At 45.2% G+C, this 18,031-nt stretch overlaps 1 protein-coding gene across 1 annotated transcript in view; it reads left to right on the forward strand.

The window, feature by feature from the left end:
• AFF1 (ALF transcription elongation factor 1) overlaps positions 1 to 18,031 on the forward strand; it is a 66,510-nt gene that overhangs the window by 10,153 nt on the left and 38,326 nt on the right. The window contains exons 2-3 of the mRNA XM_054295731.1: positions 12,659 to 12,779; positions 13,290 to 14,270. Of these exons, the coding sequence (XP_054151706.1) occupies positions 12,659 to 12,779; positions 13,290 to 14,270 (1,102 nt within the window). The remainder of the gene's footprint in view (positions 1 to 12,658; positions 12,780 to 13,289; positions 14,271 to 18,031) is intronic.

The raw sequence follows: 18,031 nt of genomic DNA on the forward strand, positions 1-18,031 counted from the left end.
GAAGGTTAACCCGTGATTCCAAATTACTGTGATCAACTTGCATTTTCTTGAAAATACCTAGCTTTCTACAGCTGGCTTGGCTGGATGTTACCTGGGTTATGCGAGGTGTCAGCTGCTGTTGGGGGTGTTGCTCATTCTGTTTGTGGATGTTTCATGAATGAATTTCGGGGCCAGCGAGCGAGTACAGAGAGATGAAGCAATCCTGAGTCAGCGCATCCCTGTGACGCTGCGGGAAGCTGGCTGCTGGCACACGGGTTATGGAGGGGCTTTCTGTGCTTGGCACTGAGTGTAGCTCTGGGCAGACACTCGGGGGTGAGGAAAAGTCCAGCAGCCTGCATGTAAGAATGGAAAACCTTCTGCCAGGAGCTCGGTGCATGGTTCCTGTAGAGCATCTGCTCTGTCCCTCGGTGAGCGGAGCACAGACCTCCTGCTTCATCCTGAGGGCAGGGAGTGGCTGTTGTTGGGATCAAGTGTGGGAGGGCAGGGATGAGGAACCCCGGGGAGAGGCAGTGCTGATTCATTCTCCTTGCAAGTCTGTTGCCACCATGGTGTTGAGGGCAGGAACTCATTGGCTGCTGCCATGAAAATACTGGTAAGGGCTTGGAAGGGCGTTATCAGAGAAGGCGGTTTATTCCCTGGAAGTGCCCTGAGTCACCACTGAGTGAACAGAATGCTGGATGTGCCTGGTGAAACTCCTCACGTGTATTTCTGAGGCATTTTGGTGGGATTTTTCAGCCTTGGTCACAAGCTTGGTGTGAAATCACCACAGTCGTTGTCTGGGCAGGTGTGACTTCCTTTGGCTCTCAGGTTTTGCTCCTTGAAGAGATGGTCAGTTTTTATGGAAGTAGAACTTCCTTGACATTTTTTGCTCTGCTCCTAGATGTACAAGAAATGATGCTGTGTTTACAGGGGAATGCACCCACTCCTGGCCAGGTGTCTGGCCAGGGACTCTTCCCCAGTTCCACCCAATCTCTTGGCAGCAGTCACTCCCCCAATTCCTGATGCCACACTGGCCCATCTGCAGTCATGCTGCCTGTCCTGTCCCTGGTTTGGGGATCCTGCCTAAGAGGAGGGTCTCTGTGGATCCATGAGCCCCTCCTGCCCATCCTGGGCTGCTTCACCGGGCTCTGCCTGACAGGCATCAGCTCATGAGGCTCCTGCTGTTGCATGAAGTTGTTTGCTCAATTGTTTAACAAAGGGCTTTTAATGGAAACATAAAACCGGATAGAAATACAAAGCCTAATGGAATAATCTCTTAATTGCAGTGCTGTAAATGACTTTTCAGCACATGATTACTGTACTTCCAGGGGGAACAGCAAGGAGGAAAGAAATTGAATATTGAATGAAAGACACTAAACACTTCAGCTGCTAAGAATGATGATTTATTGCCAATCTGAGCATCGGGCTAAGCAGGGCAAATAAACTGACAATAGTAAGTGCTTTTGGAAGTAGGAATTGCCTCATTCAGGGTATTCACTGTGTGCAACATGTAAATTCTACCAGGATAAAAGCACAAAGAGTGATTAATTAATAGTGGCGAGATACTCATGCATGCAGTGTCCTTAGGCAACCCAGAAAAAGTATTAATCAGCACATTGCCCAATTATTGGCAGATAACTCCTGGTATGTACTAGTTTGCTACTTCAGCTAGAAAATACATTGTCCCTCTGCCTCCCTGTAAAAATCATGGGGTTGCTGTGTTACGTGGTTCACAAAAAATACCTCACGTTTTTAGGCAGCCAAGGAGATGTGGTACATTGACCACGATCATGTCAATGATAATGCCTTTCAAGATACAGTAGTCCTTGGAGAAACCCTGTCCATCCTTCAGATGTCTCACCTAGGTTAGGAGCAGCAGGTGAAACAGCTGTTAGCTGGGTATTGAGCTGGCTGTGGATGTGGTGTACAGCTGTGTGCTTTCCAGAATAGGGCATGGTTAGGAGGGAGCAGTTCTCCAGGAGCACTCAGGTGCTGCTCAGGGAGGGGAGGTAAGTGCTTTGGAATTGGCCTTGCTGGTTCCCAGCAGCACTCCCCTTTCCCAAGGTGTAGTTCCTTGTACATGCAGCTCCTGCATTCCCGGTGCTGCCTTAGGCAAGGATGCCCGAGCTCAGCTGCCTGCAGAAGCCCCTGTGCTGCTCTGGCCTTTCTTGGCACGCCTGGGACATGCCCGGTGCCCGCTGGGCTCTGCCAGGCACACACAGAGGCAGACCCAGCAGCGGGCTTGCAGCAGGCAGCTCGGGGATTTGCAGTGTTTGCAGTGGCCCCGGCAGTGCCAGAGCCGTGCTGCTGTCCCGTGGGAACGGGAGCTGGCTGTTGGTTTGGTGCGAGCCAGAGGGTGATGTTCCCACTGCCTGCATGAAGTGTGGCTAATGGTGCTGGAGCTGAGCACTTGCCTGCTTCCAGCACCAGGGGAAAACAGGTGCTTTTTAAACAGAGGTGCACGTGGTGAAAATGTGGCTTGTGTTTGTTTTGTTTTGTTTTTTTTATTATTGTTGTTTTGGTTTGTTTTTTGTTTTTTCATTGGAAAAAACAGAAATATGTTGAGTAATTGTGTACAGAATTGCAGTGGGAGAGTATTTGTATCCAGTTTATTATTATTCTTTAAAGGGATAGCTTTTTGTAGTTGCTAAAAGTAACAGCTTATGTAAACGTTCTTAAAAAGCAGGAAAAAGGAGAGATAAGATACTTCAGAGTGTATTTTGGAGGGGTATATGCTTTGCAGTGTACATTAGGCATGCATCAGTACCTGCCTAATGCACCCTGTCATGGATTATTGCTCTTGCTTAGATTGAACACTTGCCAGGTTCTTTCAGAATGACAATGAGCTGCTTTGTTCAGGCTGATGATTCGATTGCAGTTTGAAACTCCAGCACAGAGAGGTAGTCAGCTACAGAGCATGTGCACCTCTTAATAAAATGGAAAAACAGATACAAACCATAGGAAAGTTAGCAGGCCCTTCTGTGTATAGATGAAAAAAAAAATAGAAAATACTTCTGGAATAATTAGAATCTGGCAGAGAATGCAGGAAAGGTTTTTAAATAGGCTTTTCAGCATATAAACAGATCTTTTCAACAAACATTGCTAATCTTGTTATGCTTCTACGAAGTCCTTGCTATGCAGATAAGACTTGTCCAACCTGTTACTTGGTACATGCTGTTATGTAAGTGAAAAACTCAAAAGGATAGGAAACCTTTCTTTCATGCATGATGTGTTTGCTGCTAATTTCTATGAAAGTATGAAAGAATTCATCTCTTTCATATTTTTAAACTTTTTTTAATCTCAATTTAGTGACAGTACTATCCTGTTCTTAGCATGTTAGATTTGATTTACTCACTTGTTTGGGAAGGATTTACAGTAAGAATGTTTCACAAGAAGTTGTTCTTGTGTTTAATAGGTTGCAGGGGATTAAAGATTGAGGAGGCAGAGTTGCACATATCCATATTTCTGAGACAGTTTCAAATGCTCATATTTGCAGGTTTTGCTTTTGATATGCCTCACAGCAAATTAAAGCACTGATAGCATTTGATGTGGAGTTAATTCTTTGAACAGCTTCAGAATTTGCAGTCGGGAAAGGAGCAAGTTCTCAGGCTGATGTTACATTTTACACGCTGGTCTTTGAGCTGCATTGAGCTGTTGGCTCCAGGAGCCTGTGCTGGCCCTCAGCTGGGATGGCCACAGAGGGAAGAAAGGAGGACCCTTTGGACTGTGCAGGAAACCTGAGGTGAAAGGCTCTTGGGCTCTGCAGAGCTCTCACTGCCAGCTCTTTCAAGCTGTCTGACAGCATTTACAACAAGCTGGATGGAGTCAGCTCTTTAAGAAACGGGGGTTTGGGGATGGCTGAAGGGAGCCAAGCTCAGCTGAGCTGTGTGTGAAGCGAGAATGTTGGCAGTACAGTACGTGTAGGCTGTGGCACCTGTGGGCCACATGGCAGAGTGACTGATGGAATAGGAGCTGCTTGTCAGAGCATGGACAAGGTCAGCTGATAGCAGGCTCCTGGGGAAAAACCAGTGATAGATTCACTTGGCCAGATGTGCAGAGATGGTAGCTGTGTGGGGAGAAGTGTTGTGTGAGAAGGGATTTAAAATGCACACACATGAAGCAGCTGCTCACTAAACATTTTGGGTTTTCTTCTACAAACTGTGTATCTTGTTGAAATTCTTTTTTTACAGTAGTGGAGAACAGTAATGTTGGGGGTTTTTAGTGGCATTTTGGAAATTCTATAAAATCAATGAACAAAAGGCATGTCCACTTTAATAATTTTAATGTAGTCCTAAAATAGAAAATTTACTGCTTTTGACTTCCTGCACATGCAGTAAGCATTTCAGTATCCTCTCAAAGAACTAAGGCAGTAAAATAGATGGTAAGATTTCAATCCTTGATTTAACTTGAAAAATTATTTAACATAGAAAATTAACCATTTGTTTTCTGAAATTTAACAGCTGCTATCACCTGGATTGTTACTTTTCTTTTTTTTACATTGCTGTAACTTGCTTTTTATCTTAAGGCCTTTTAGCTGAGAGTTCTTTCAAAGCTTTATCATTTTTATGAGGATACTGGAGAAACTGTAACTAGGTTGGAGGGGACCATTGGGCTTTGCTTGACTGAGTATTTCTGTGCTACATGAGGAATAAAATATTTGGATATCAGGTGGGAAGAAACAGTAGGTCTCAGCAAGCATGGCTTAATTTCCTATAACCACTAAGGTGGAAATATGTGTGAACCAAAACGTTGCAATTGTGTGAAAAAATGAATTAAAATAGGTCTGGGAAATTAATATGAAAGGTAAAAATGCTTTTTGATGATCCCTTAATTATTTGGCTCCTTTTCAGATTTCAGGCTTTGCAACAGCCTTTTTACCTAATCTCTCATGATTTGCCAGTAAAGAACATTGTTTTAGAACATACTTTAAAGAAATAGAAACCTGATTTCATTTTTGCATTCTGCTTTTTGTGCATTACTACTGCAAACACACAGTTCTCTTGCTGCCTTTAAATCTATTGATTTTATTGAACAACAAGAACAGCAAAAAAGGAATTTCAAGGCAAAACCAAAAGAACAGGTAGGATAGGTTTTATATAAGGTAGAATGTAGGTTGTACCCTATGCATTTTCCCAGGCAAGCCTCCAGCAGTTCATCCCAGGTGCTGGATTCCTGCCATTGAGATGAGGAATTCAGAGGCAGATGGGTACACTGGGAGATTTCATGCACCACTTCACTGAAGAAAGCCTTCAGACTGCTCGGGCAGCAGCTGATAACCACTTCTGACTATTCAAGTGTGCCTTGTCAGCGTTAGAGACGCTGATATTTTGCTACTGGTGGGTGAGTTAATAAAATATCACCATCCTGCCTCTGTTTTCACTGGGGAACACCTTCTCCCCGTGCTGGGCAGTTGTGCACACATGTACATGCTCTGAAAGGATTGCTGCTCACCATGTGGTGGTTACCCTGCTCCTGTGCTCATGCTGCTGATTTAAAGAGCCCTGCCAGAAAGATTTGGCTTAGAGATAACAGCTGAAACCGGGCACTGAAGTGCAGAGTGCTGGAGGATCTGGCCAGGCTTAACAAAACTTGAGATTTGGCATTCTTCCACCGATTTTACTTCAATCACATAATTTTCCTGGGCTGGGGTTTGTAAGACAATGAGTTAAATTTGTTTACATGTCCCAGGCTGACTTAAACAATCAGGAGAAACGCATGATGTTTTTTATTGTAAGTGACATGTAGATAATCAAGAGGAAGAAGCACTGTGGGAGGGAGTAATGTTGCAGGGCAGCCCATTCCCAAGTAGTGAGAGGTGTTCCAGGTGCTGTTGATCCTGGTGGAGAGCAGAATGTGTCAAGCTGAGTGTCTGACGGGTCTACTCACCTTAATTTTTCTTGCTGCCTGCCTACTACCTGAACACTGACTTAACCCAAATCGCCCCCGTGCTGCTCTGACACGGCCACGTGTGAGTTCACGTCTTCACGCTCAGTTCCCGGCACTTGCCAAGTGCTTTACCTCCGTTTTGATGAAGGGAGAAGTGCAGCTCGCAGCAAGCTGCAGGTGCTGCAGAGGCAGGGAAGGTGCCTGGAACAGTTGTGCAACAGCGGCTGGGGCACAGGGCTGGTGACCCTGCTGTGCCAGCAGCCCTGCGCTCGCCCTCTGGCAAGTCGGGAATAATGCCGGGTTGCATTTTGTGGATGAGAGACTCCGTGACTGCAGCTGGCTTTTAAATCCATAAAAATGGGAAAAGGTCACTTCTGAGAAAATCGTGGGTGAGTCAAAGTCCTCGCCCGGTTGGAGCAGGATCTGCTCAGCAGGGAATGCCGATTCTCCGTGGAAGCGGATTCTCAGACAAAGGCAGGATGTAGCAGGCTGTCAGAGGGATCTGGGTGTACCAGCTGAGCCTGGCCAGATTGGCCCTGGCTCCTCTGTGCGAGGAGGCGCTTGGGGCTGTGTGAAAATGTTTGCTCAGCTGTGCAACAGAGCACTGTAAATGCGTTAGAGGCAAACTGATGCTTCCCATTTTGATACAGAGAGTGAAGTTTAGAATAACTTATTTTTCACTGTCACCTCTGCAAAATAAACCCATTGGGGCAGCTGTTTTATCTGTATCCTGACAAAGGTAACTTTTTGATCCTTGCTGATGAGGTGAGAAGAGACTTGGATGGGCTCCCCTTGCCTGCAAATGCTGCTCACTTGGAAGTTCAGTCTTGTCGCGGTTGGGTCACCGCAATCAAGGCTGCCTGGTGTGCAGCCATGAGAGGGCTCTTAAAATCTGGGGAACTCGTCCTGGACTCGGGTCCCGTCCGAGACTGCGCTACTAGAGCTGCTCCATCAGCCGCAGCCAAGGCGCCAGCAGCTTGGATTCTTTCTTGCATACCCGATCCCTGAAATAGCGCCGGAGTTGCGGATCTTTACTCACCTCCCCACAAAGACACGCATGCCTTCGGGGCTGAATGGCAGTCAGAGCACTTACGTGGCTGCAGGAAATCCTGGGATGTGTGCCTGAGCCTGCCGCGTACAGAACGCCTTGCACAGGCCAAGTGGTCAGGATTTTTCATTGCACATACCCGGTGATTTAAATTTTTCACATTTCCTGCTTTGCCTGCCACATCCAGAACAAACAAAGCCTTAAATTCATCAACTCCTTGTCTGCTTTCCTTGTAATTACACTTCACACAATCACACCTTCTTAAAAGTCCTTCTAATATATTTGCATTTAAATGGAGAATGACAGCTTTCGTGTTCCCCGTCTAACTTATAATTAACACCTTTTCTGACTGTTCTGTTAACGTCACCTGCATGGGCAGAGGCTGAAAGCCTGGGTTACTTTGGAGACTTCATTTCTGCAGCAGCACAAGTGCAGATGCTGCCTCTTCATTTGTTCAGGTCTTCGGCTATGGCACCATAATTATGTGCTCTATAATTGTCACATTTTTTTCAGATTTCCCAAGTTGCTGTTGTACATGGCAGTTTATGACCAAATAATAGATTTTAAGCATTTCAGGGTGTGAGGGAAAGTCCAAGTCATAAACTTTTCACTTGTTTGCCTCTCTTGAGTAGACACAAAAAAGGTTGTTACTGTCAGATATTTGCTGCTTTTGACAAATCTGCTTTTTCCTCTTTTGAGACTTCAGTGGTTCGTGGACCACGGGATGAGAAATTTTGGGGTGTGTTTTTAAGCGCGTAGCCATTTGCGCTGGGGTTTAAGTTGAGTCTATGAAGGATCTGTCATGTTTGAAGAACATCTGAGAGTTCCCAGTTCCTGCAAAAGTCGCTGGGCCCTGCAGGGGCTCAGTTCTTAGGAAAAGATCAGGCTTACTCCTGGGAACTGCTTGATGATCAAAGGCCTATTGATGCTGAAAGGAAGCAAAAGCCTTTTAATGGCTGAGTAATGAATATAATTTTAAACTTGGCAACAGTGGGAGGAAACAAATAAGTAAGAATTTGAACCCAAAGATTACCATAGGAGAGGCTGAGTGAGAAGATGATTAATGTTACAAGAGTAGAACTTTTTTTTTTTCTTCTGGCAAAGGCCAACTTAGCTTCTACTTAAGCAAAGTGGCAGTTCCCTTCTGCCTGTTACAACATCCCAGCCTTCTCTGCTTCAATTTTTTTTTTTTTGTGTAACCTAGGGGGCTATGTGTTTAAAACATAAAAAGAGGTGTATTCAGGGTCATTTTTAAATATGCTTTGAAGGAAAGGTTGCAGCAATGCTGCATTTTCTTGGAATCCATTTTTTTGTCCAAAATTTTTTGCCAGGAGGTTTCTTACAGTCATTGTAGATAAACAGGTGGGCTGTGAGGCCTTGATATCTTGCTCAGTGGGTCTGATACCCCGTCATATAGTCAGGAAACAGGGCTGGATAGATGTGATGAGTTGAAGGAGCTAGAGGAAGAAAAATCTTGAAAAGCTAATTCCAATTCATATCACTTCAGTGTGAAGATATGTGTTTTTGGGAAGCATGTACCAAAGCTGATTGATGATGATGATGCAGCAAATGATTGACTAACTGTACCATCTGTTGTACTTCTACCCTATGTTTTTCTCTTACCACTTATGTGTGTTCAAACTGTATATTTTCTGAGAAATAGTGTTTGATGTGAAACAGAACTTAAAAGATTTGGCAAGTCACAACTTGTCGATGTCTCCATAAAGGAAAGGAAGCAAAGGTTAGGACAGGGAGTTTTGTATGCTGTTTGGTATTAGCTGTAGTGTTGTCCTTCCATCTGCTTGTGTTGCACTCACTGTGAGGCTGTGTAGGTGATACCAGCGTGGGAGCTGAGCACAGCTGTGATGCTCAGGAGCTTTCTGTGCCATGACTTTATCCATGCTTCTTTTCAGGCTGATGGGCTGATGAAGGAAACTGCATATTTAATCTTTGCAGATGTATCTTGGCTCTATAAATTATGGTAATTTTTCTGTGGAGATTTTAATAGGAACTGAGCTGGGGTGCTGCAGGAAGGCTGCTGTGATGCATCCTTGTGATCTGTTTAATTGTTTTCAGGGATGATGTCTTACCTTAAGCAAAAATATGTCTCTCAATCATGATTAGTGTTTTCTCACATTAAAAAAGTGTCAATGTTAATAACAAAACAGTTTAAAGAAATTTATATTTTCCTGCAATTGTACTAAAATGAAATGTTGTGTCTCAGTGTTTCAGAGGAAGAGGTTCTGCATGTTGAGAGGGAAGTGTTCTCTGTGTGTTTCCTTTTTAGCCTTTTTCCACGTTCCTTCCTTGCTCCTGGATAAGTCCTTTTGGGAGCCAGTACTATATCTTACTACAGTTAAAGCAAATTTTTATTTTCATTTCATTTTCACTTGGAGAACACAGGGGACATAAGAGGCACAATTTCTTCCTGCACTAGTCTACTTTTTGAAAATGTTGTCATGGCCTGGATTGTCACATATCAGCATTTGAACCTATGGAGTAAGGCCTGGCATGTTGCTGAGAGCAGCTTCAGAGCACGTCAGCATTTTATGGCTTCTGTTACAGACCCAAGTCTGGGTGATGTTGCGGATCAGGGCGTGTGCTTTGCTGAACTTCCTGAACCAAATCCCTTATTATGGGAGCCAGTGCAGTGCCTTAACCTTGGACTGCTTTGAGCCTAGCAGAATTCTACTGAATTCTACAGAATTCAGCACTATTTGGGGTTTTTTTGGGGGATGGGGGTGATCTGTGTATGTATCCCCTAACTCCCAGGCTCCCATGTGCTTGGTGTGTTGGTGCCATGCCTCGAGGTTCATTTGCAAACCGGTAAGGAAGAGCTTGGGGGTGGTTTTGAGGTTTTTCTTGAGTTCTCGTTCTAGGAAAATCTGAGTGTCCGAGCTGTGACTCTGAAGAGGTTCCTGAGGAGCAGGAGTTGGGGGTCTCCCGCAGCTTGGGCAGTAGCAGGGCTGGGGCAGTGGGTGTGTGAGGGGCGCCTTGCCGGAGCCTGGCAGACGGCGTCTCCGCGTGGGTTTCCTTGCTGGCGCCTGGCAGGACATGGAGACCTCCTCTCCTCTTGGCACAGGGCCACGCAGGGCCTGAGCTGACCGTGCTTCTCAGAGGCTTTCTGCCTGGCTTCCTGACTCTTGACCTTAGGGAGCTGCCCTGTGAGTTACAGCATAGCCCAGGTTTTCAAAAGGTTTTTGTGACACATATATGATAAAATAGAATTGGAAGGGGTTTTAGTTCTTGTCTTCAGGCAGTTTAAGGTCTTGTCTGCAGCTTCAAGAGGGGAAGGCTGCTGCTCTCAACTGCATTATTAAATAAATAGCTACTTAGTGTTTTTTCCCCTTATCCTTCTGCTTTTGAAACTGCAGCTCCTTCTGTTCAGTGAAGCTGGAGGAAAACTCGAAATGAAAATTACATTGACCCGATTCAGACAGGGAGGCAGAGGGTGGGTGGTGATCCCAAGCAGCAAAGGGGAGGGGAGTGACCCCTGGCCTGGCTGCAGGGGCAGCCGACTGTGCATGGCCAGCAGCTTGGGCCATGGTACCCTGTGAGGGTATTGAATACTGAGCAGTGCCCAGTGCTCCCGTACCTGTGTGAGCACCCCTGTCTGCTGGGAGGGTCCTGAGCTGAAACCTTTGTCTCCTCTTAAACCTTCAGGAACTGGCGCTATGGCAGATAGGCAGTGTCCCTGCCCTTCCCCTCTACCCCCCCCTCCACACTCTTTAGAAAGAATTTATTGCTGGGAAGAGAGCTTGGGGTCAAGGAAGGTTCAGGGGAAGAAAAGGCCTTTAGAGGTATTACAGCTGCTGTCTTTGCAGCAAGCAGCACATAAGTTGCTTTACATTCAGTGTCAGGGTACATATAGGAAACATAGCTACTTCTCATCATAAATATTATTGTTGTGAGAGACTCAAGTGGTTTAGGGTTTTCCTTTTGTTTGAATGTAATCAGAACCTCTGAGCAAAACAACTCGATTACTTGAGTTTGAGTGCTTGCCAGCCTAGAAATAGAAGGACATCCGTAATCCACATGGATGTAAGCACAGTATTTTAGTAAAAAGCAATTTTCAGGGTCATAATATGTGGCCTGCCTTTTTGTGAAATACATTCACTTAAAAAAATCATTTGCAAGCATACCATTTTAGATAGCAAATCTAGCCAATATTGCTTCTAGTTTGCCTTATAATTTTTCCAAAGTTTTTGTTTTTTGCAGCTGGTGTTTCCCTCACCTGACTGCACAAAGCTTTTCTGGCGCACACAGTGTAACTGCCCAGCTAACTGCTTATAGATAGGAAATTGCTGACATGCAAAATTACATCAGATGTACAGGGGAAATGGTTCTATTATGCAGTTTATTACAGAAGGATTGTAGGTATTTACTGAAGCAGTGGTCAGTGATTCCTGCTTTCTTCTTCTTTGTTTTATGAATGTTTAAAATTGTTTGCGGGAGTAGGGTACATAGCTATTACTGGACACTTCTGTTTTGCTATATTTGGAAACAGTTTGACACTAGCAAAGTTGGAAACTATGCTAAACGTGCACAGTCTAACCCCTGAATATGTTTTTCTGCCTTAGTGGTACAAGTACATCCTTACTGCAGTTCCGTATATAGAAATTTGCCATCTGTCAGCATCATTTTCCAGAGCTCCCATTGAGTCAGGAAACCCCCTCTGCAGCAGTCAGACCTCTTGGTTAACTGCTAGCAAAGCCAGTCCTCTGCCTCTCCTCTAGGGATGATTAAACTTTCAGAGGGTGGCTATTGGTGTAGCATCTGGGAAGATGTCACTGGTGGGGAGGACAAGGCTCTTCCCTTGCAAAGTGGGCACTTGAGGATTGGCGAGTATGAAGAAGAATATAGGAATTGTATGTATGCAGTAGACTGTGCAGTAGAGTAGAAATAGGGCAGGAGAGAGATGCCTGCATGCTTTTCCTTCCCCACTGTCTATAAAGATTAGAGCAAGAGGTTCCCTTGTTTTGCAGTAGAATTTCAGAGGCAAGGTGTAGTTTAAAGGGTCTGCCTTGCCGTGAGGTCTTTCTGCTGTGCACGTGACACGGGTTTATTGGTGCTTTGGTGTGGGGCTGCTGGAGCTGAGTGCATGTAGATGTGGTTGAGGAGGAACAGGGGGATTTGACCTGGTGTTTTCTGAGTTTTTGAGACCTTTTTTAATATGTTTGTGTAATTGCTTTAACTGCAGCTGCTTGGGTTTCCTGGTGAGCAGCTTTCAAGCCTGTTTATTGCCAAGCAGCATTGCCTTGTTTTTTGTCAAGTAGGCAAAGTTTGTTCTTTGAAAGCGGCTACACCTTCAAAATAATGGATTCTTTTACTCCTCAGTGAAGAGTTGGGGTGGAAGTCTGAACAACAAGAATGTTAGTTTTTCACAGTTATTGTTGCAAATGGATTTGCCAGCTGGTGTGCTTGTCACCCCCACTGACTGCTCCTCAATTTGTTTCACAATGAAATGGATGGATAGCTTTTTCCTTCCCACTGTTCTTTAAGGATGGTATCAGGAATAGAAATCACTGAGAAGGATGCATATACCTTGTGTGCCACATTACTGTGTTGTGCAGCAAATTCTTGATGTAACTGATTTGTCAGCTATAATCATTCCATGGATTTTAAAGTTGCTTTCATTCTGGATGGAAGCCATTGTCTGAAACCAGGGTTTCTGTACAGAGTAGATACTTGTTGATAACACTGGTGCACCATGTTAATCATCCTTCCTTTCTCTCCTTCCTAAAGCTTGTGCAATGAGGACAGAAACTTGCTGCGGATTCGAGAGAAAGAGAGACGGAGTCAGGAGGTTCTGGAAGACAAAAAACAGTTCTCTGAGAAAACTCCCCTCTTTGCAGAACCCTACAAGGTAATGGTATGGGGGGCTGGGAAGGGAAGAGAGGAGGAGAGAGGGGTGGGGTAGAAGAGGAGAGCTGTGGCTCTGCATAGGATGTTAGCAGAGTTGAGCATGGTAAATACAAACGCAGCATCATCCCATCTGCTTAATTTCAATTCCTCAGAGTATGTGCTTGAATCTCAGTTGGTTGTGCAGGAGCAGTATGGACTTTGGGCTGGCCTCATGTAGTTTGAGGGAGGGTGCTCAGGAGTAGCTTGGCTGCCTGTCTGTCTGCAGCTATGGGTGTAACAAATGAATCTGATGTTAACACTTCTGGAGGCTGCAGATGCACCAAGCTTGGCTTGATAGTGGCTCAAGCAGTCCCATCTGCTTTGAAGAGATTTGCAGGATCAAGATGAGCTTACCTAACTTCTCTCATGGTGATGTGTGGTGCTTGAGTTAAGACCTGAAGAATGTCTCTTCCATGAGCTGCATCTCTTGGGGGGCTTTTGAAATGTTCACCTCTTTGTTCTTCTGTTGCAGACTAATAAAGGAGATGAGTTGTCAAGCCGAATTCAGAACATGCTGGGCAATTATGAGGAGGTCAAGGAGTTCATGAGCAACAAATCTTGTCAAAACCTTATAGGGATTCCAAAGAGCGTTGCCCCTCAGTTTGCCCCCGGGCCACCTGAGAAGGCCATTCGTGCATTGCCATCTTCATTCCAGCACCTGACCCGCCGTCCACCCGTGGGACCCATGGTTGTACCCCCTCGCCCTCCAAGCCACTCCAGCCACTACCCAAAGGCACAGCCAGGAACAGAGCCAGCTTTGGGTTTGCACAGCAAGAGCCGCAGCTCGGCCAGCGCTCGCAGCCGCGGCCCCGAGCACGGCCGCGGTGGCCGGGACGTGCAGGCAGGTTTTCCCCACAGCCACCATGGCAAGCCTGGCAGTGGGGAAGGTCGGGCCCACGGCCTGCAGGCCTCCCCTCTGGCGCTTTCTCCCTTCCTGCCATGTTTGTTGTCTTCTCCCGTGGCACCCCTGTCACCTCTACATTCCAGCCAGCATATCAATTCCAGGTCACAGAACAGCAGCAAAAGTCATGGGTCAACCTACAGTCAAACCAAATCATTACAGGACTTGGTGACGGGATCACAGGAGAAGGAAAGTCGGGACAGCCCAGCCGTTACCTTGACCAGCACCACTCAGCCTTCCTCTCAGACTTTTCCCCCTTCTTTGACATCAAAAGCCAGTGCAATGCAGCAGAAACCAACTGCCTATGTCAGACCCATGGATGGCCAAGATCAGGCATCATTTGAATCCCTGGAGCTCAAACCTCTCCTGGAGGAATACCATGAAGGACCCAATGACGATGTCTCGGATTTGAAGGCCAAAGTTAAAGCTGAACTCTCCAAGTTGGAAACCCTCTCTGAGCCCAAGGAAGAGACTGATGAAGATCTGTCAGATTTGAAGGCAAAAGCCAAAGTAGAACTATCCAAATTCGAAACCCCTTCTGAGCCCATAGAGGTGAGTGCAATTTTTGGGCATGTCTGTTGGAGCAGGGTAAGTTTGGCTGTGGGAGAACAGGTCATCAAACAGCAGTGACTGCCAGAAGCAGGTATGACTGTGTGTGTTTGGAAGGTGCATTTCCAGGTTGACCTGGGTGTAAGATACCTATTTGAATGGTCAAAATGTGACACTTCCTGTGATTTTCCTGTTGTTTTCTCAGTGAGGCTACAGCAGGTTTTATAGCTTGAACTTGCCTCTGCGCCCATAATTTTTGTTTTCCTCTAATGCTTGTTGAAAAGAAGGGGGAAATGATATGGTGAGAAGATCAAGTGTTGATGCAGAGTGTCAGGACTCAGTGGTGGTGAGTGGAGGCCCCAGATCCTCACGGAATACGGACAGCCAGCAGTGCAGTGGATTCTGTGGTCACCTGGCTTTTGTGACAGCAAAGATTCTCCTCTGTAAGTTTGTAACATTTCACTGTAGACCCACAGGAAAGTATGACTTGATATTGCAAGTTTCCTTGTTGTACTCCATCTGTTTTTGCTGACCCAATGCCACCTCTCTGGTTTGTCATGTGGGATGGAGGCAGAAAGCTGGTAAAGCCATGGGAGAGGAGGAGCAGCATTGTACATGTGTTGTTCAGCAAATGCAGCTCCTTTTCCTGTGCCCCCTGAAGCCCAGTTTCAGCTGTGCCAAGGGACCAGCACGCTGACTCTGCCTGCCTCGGGACTTGGCCTCCTGTGAGCTCAAAAGCACTTGGTTCCCTGTGCCTAAATTTGGGGATTTACTGTGCTCATCCTTCAGCCCTGATGTTGTTGCTATGCCCTATGGGATGTAGGAACCCATGGTCCTAAAGCAGCTGGGCAAGGAGGGTTTCAGAGATTGTTTCAATTTGTGTTTTGCCACCTCTGTAATGAAAAGAAAGAGTGTGGGTGCAGTCTGTTTTTCATGGAAAAGGGTGTGGATCAGCTGCAAATGGCTGTAGGCAGTATCTTGTGGGAAATGAGAGGAAACTGTCAAAATGACAACGCTGAGAAGTTGTGAAAATACTTTCATGCTGAGAGACTTTATTTGCTACCAAGTAGGTTTGGCATTGCACATCACACCTCAAAACAGGAAGTTCACTGAGGTCACATTACCTTATTTGCTTAACCAGATTTTACTCCTGGGAGAGAAAGAAAGCAGTGCAGGGCATCACCTTCTACGTTATCTTATTGTCTCATCCTTTACTATTGTCTTATCTCTTTTCCCATCCCCGTCCTTCTTCTGTCATCTCATGTAACTCTGGTTTAATGTAGATTTTGATAGGGCAGCATTATATATGGTGCTGTGTGCTGAATGAGACCTTTTTCTCACTTTCTGTTGAGCACATGAGTCTGAGTCCAAATGCCCATGAAAATCCTACAGTTGCCAGTGCAGGAGTAGCATTGCTCATGCTCCTTCTGTTTCATCTGTGGCAAAGTAGGAATGCAGTAAAAAGGGAATTGAAGATAACAAAAAAAATGTTTTTGCACAGGCCAGGACCCTGGTTTTAATTATATGCTTAGTCCATTTTGAAGCTGATAGTGGAATCTTTTTTGTGAATATGCTGAATGATCCTGCTTTGCAGTAGGGATCTTTGGGCTGTGGCTCCTGATTGTTTTCTGTGCATAGGCAGGCAGGAATGCAGGCATTTTGGATAATGGCTCTGTAAGCTCTAGTGAAAAATACATTACTTTGATTTCTGCTTTTTTTCAGTCTTGTCACTGTCACATTTGCTTACTTCTGTTTGGTCTCAGTGATGAGCATCTCTTTGGTAATAGAAGCCCTCCAGGGCTGAAGCCTGGAGGGAGAAGAGGAAGAAACAGTGAGGTGGCACCCCTGGGTATATGGCCTGTGTGCTGGATGTCCTGTTCAAGAGGCTGCTTGGGGGTCTGTTGGCTGGAAGGTTGTCCCCCTCTTTAGTTCCTGGTGAAGCAGGAGCTGTGGGGAGGCTCCTGCCCTGCAAGGACCCTGACAGTGAATAGTTCTAGACTAGCAGAAACTCTGTTGTTCTTCCCTCTTCCCTGAACGGTTTGGCCCCACTTTACTGAACAGCCGCATGCCAAATACAGTTTTTCCTGTGATCTCCCTTGACATGACTTAGGAAAGCCATTTCCTCAACATGTGTTCTGGTTAATTGAATTTCTAAGGCATGTTTCACCTGCAGCTGTGAATTCATTATTGACAGCTCCTACTCCTGGGAACCCTGAAAAGTTCAGCCTTCCAGGCCAAATAGACACACAGTTTCACTGCAGAGTGAATGAATCCACAGTGGATAGCCGTGCAGTGACTCACTTTGCATTCGCAGAGACACTGAGCAGCTCTTTCCCCTCTTCCCAAATCAAAGCCTTCACTTTCAAATGTCATCACTGTTGCTTTAAGGCATCTTCCCAAATTTGCTGTGAGAAGATTTAAAAATATAGCACACATGTAGAAGCTTGGATGTATCCCTTCTCTTCATGTGCCAGGTTTTTCCTCTTCTCCAGCACCTAAACAAAGATGCTTTTAAAGCCATTCTCCCTCTCCATGTCTCTAGGAGGGCTGCAGCACCAACAAAGACCCTTGTATTGCCTCCATTGACACAGACTGTGATGTGTGAAAGGGAATCAGTTTGACAGCAGGGGAAGAAGCAGCCAGGCTGTTTTGAGGGAGAGTGTTTATAAATCCTCAAGCATTATTAAGGACATAATGTATGGAGGAATGTACAGCCCTTGATGCTCATTGAAGGTTTGGCTTTGTTTTCCCAAAATTTTTGGGGGTATTAGGGCATAGCTCCTTCTACCTGGTGTAATGAGGCCTCGTCAGGCTCCCCTGCCTGTGAACTGGGAAGCAAAAAGGGAAGCAGCCAGTTTAGAACCCCTCAGCAACAATGAAGCAGCCCAGATGTGTAAAGTCATTTTGGTAACACTGTATTATCCTTGTGTACAAGTTGCTGTCATTGAGCTGTGTTTTCCTCAGTAAACATTTATCAATTTTAACAGTATATAACAACCAATTAAAATGTGGTTGTTGTATATAGTAGATAAGAATTACTAAATACCAGGGAAGATGTTTGGATGGCAAATATAAAAAGTCTGTTCTAGGTAAATAATATTTCACTGGACTTCTCTTCATGGCACCTGAGTTTTTCTACTGGCAGAAGCTGTCAGACAGGTGAACCCTGTAAAGTAGAAATAAATATGTTGTTTTAATTCTGCATGATTTCAAAATGAAAATTTTTAAAGACACGTGTAGCACTGTTGGCCTTATATGATGAATACACAGTAGTCAGCATTAAGCTACTGTCATCTTCCTACCAATCTTTTATGTATTTCTCATTTACTGAATAGAAGGAGACTGTGTTTTGTTTGGGGTTTTTTTTTCCCTCACCCCTTGTATTCCTTTTTTGACTATTTTATTTTCCTTGCTTTGCACCAGGACAAGTAACAAGGTGTTACTTCTGTGTTGCCTCTGCTGCCCTTTTTATAATCTGAAGTGCCTCAGGTGATTGGAGAAGGGTTTCCATGCTTCCCCACAGGCATTGTGTCAATTTGTCTTGCTGCTGGTGTGTGACTGCTAAAGAAGCAGATCAAACATGAATGAGAATTGTTACTTTTTCTGACTGTTTTGGATACAAAAAGTTTTAAAGGCAAAAAAAGTAAGCTTCAACCTCACCGTAAGAACTGACAGTGTCATTTTTGGTAGGCTTCCCTAACAGCTTGCATGTAAATATATGAAGCTGTGCCATCCAAGGCCTTTCCCACAAGTCTTGGGCATTG

This window comes from Melozone crissalis, unplaced genomic scaffold, assembly GCF_028551555.1.
Source record: "Melozone crissalis strain CALT ecotype California unplaced genomic scaffold, PUWL_Pcris_2 ptg000006l_1, whole genome shotgun sequence".
NCBI lineage: Eukaryota > Metazoa > Chordata > Aves > Passeriformes > Passerellidae > Melozone > Melozone crissalis.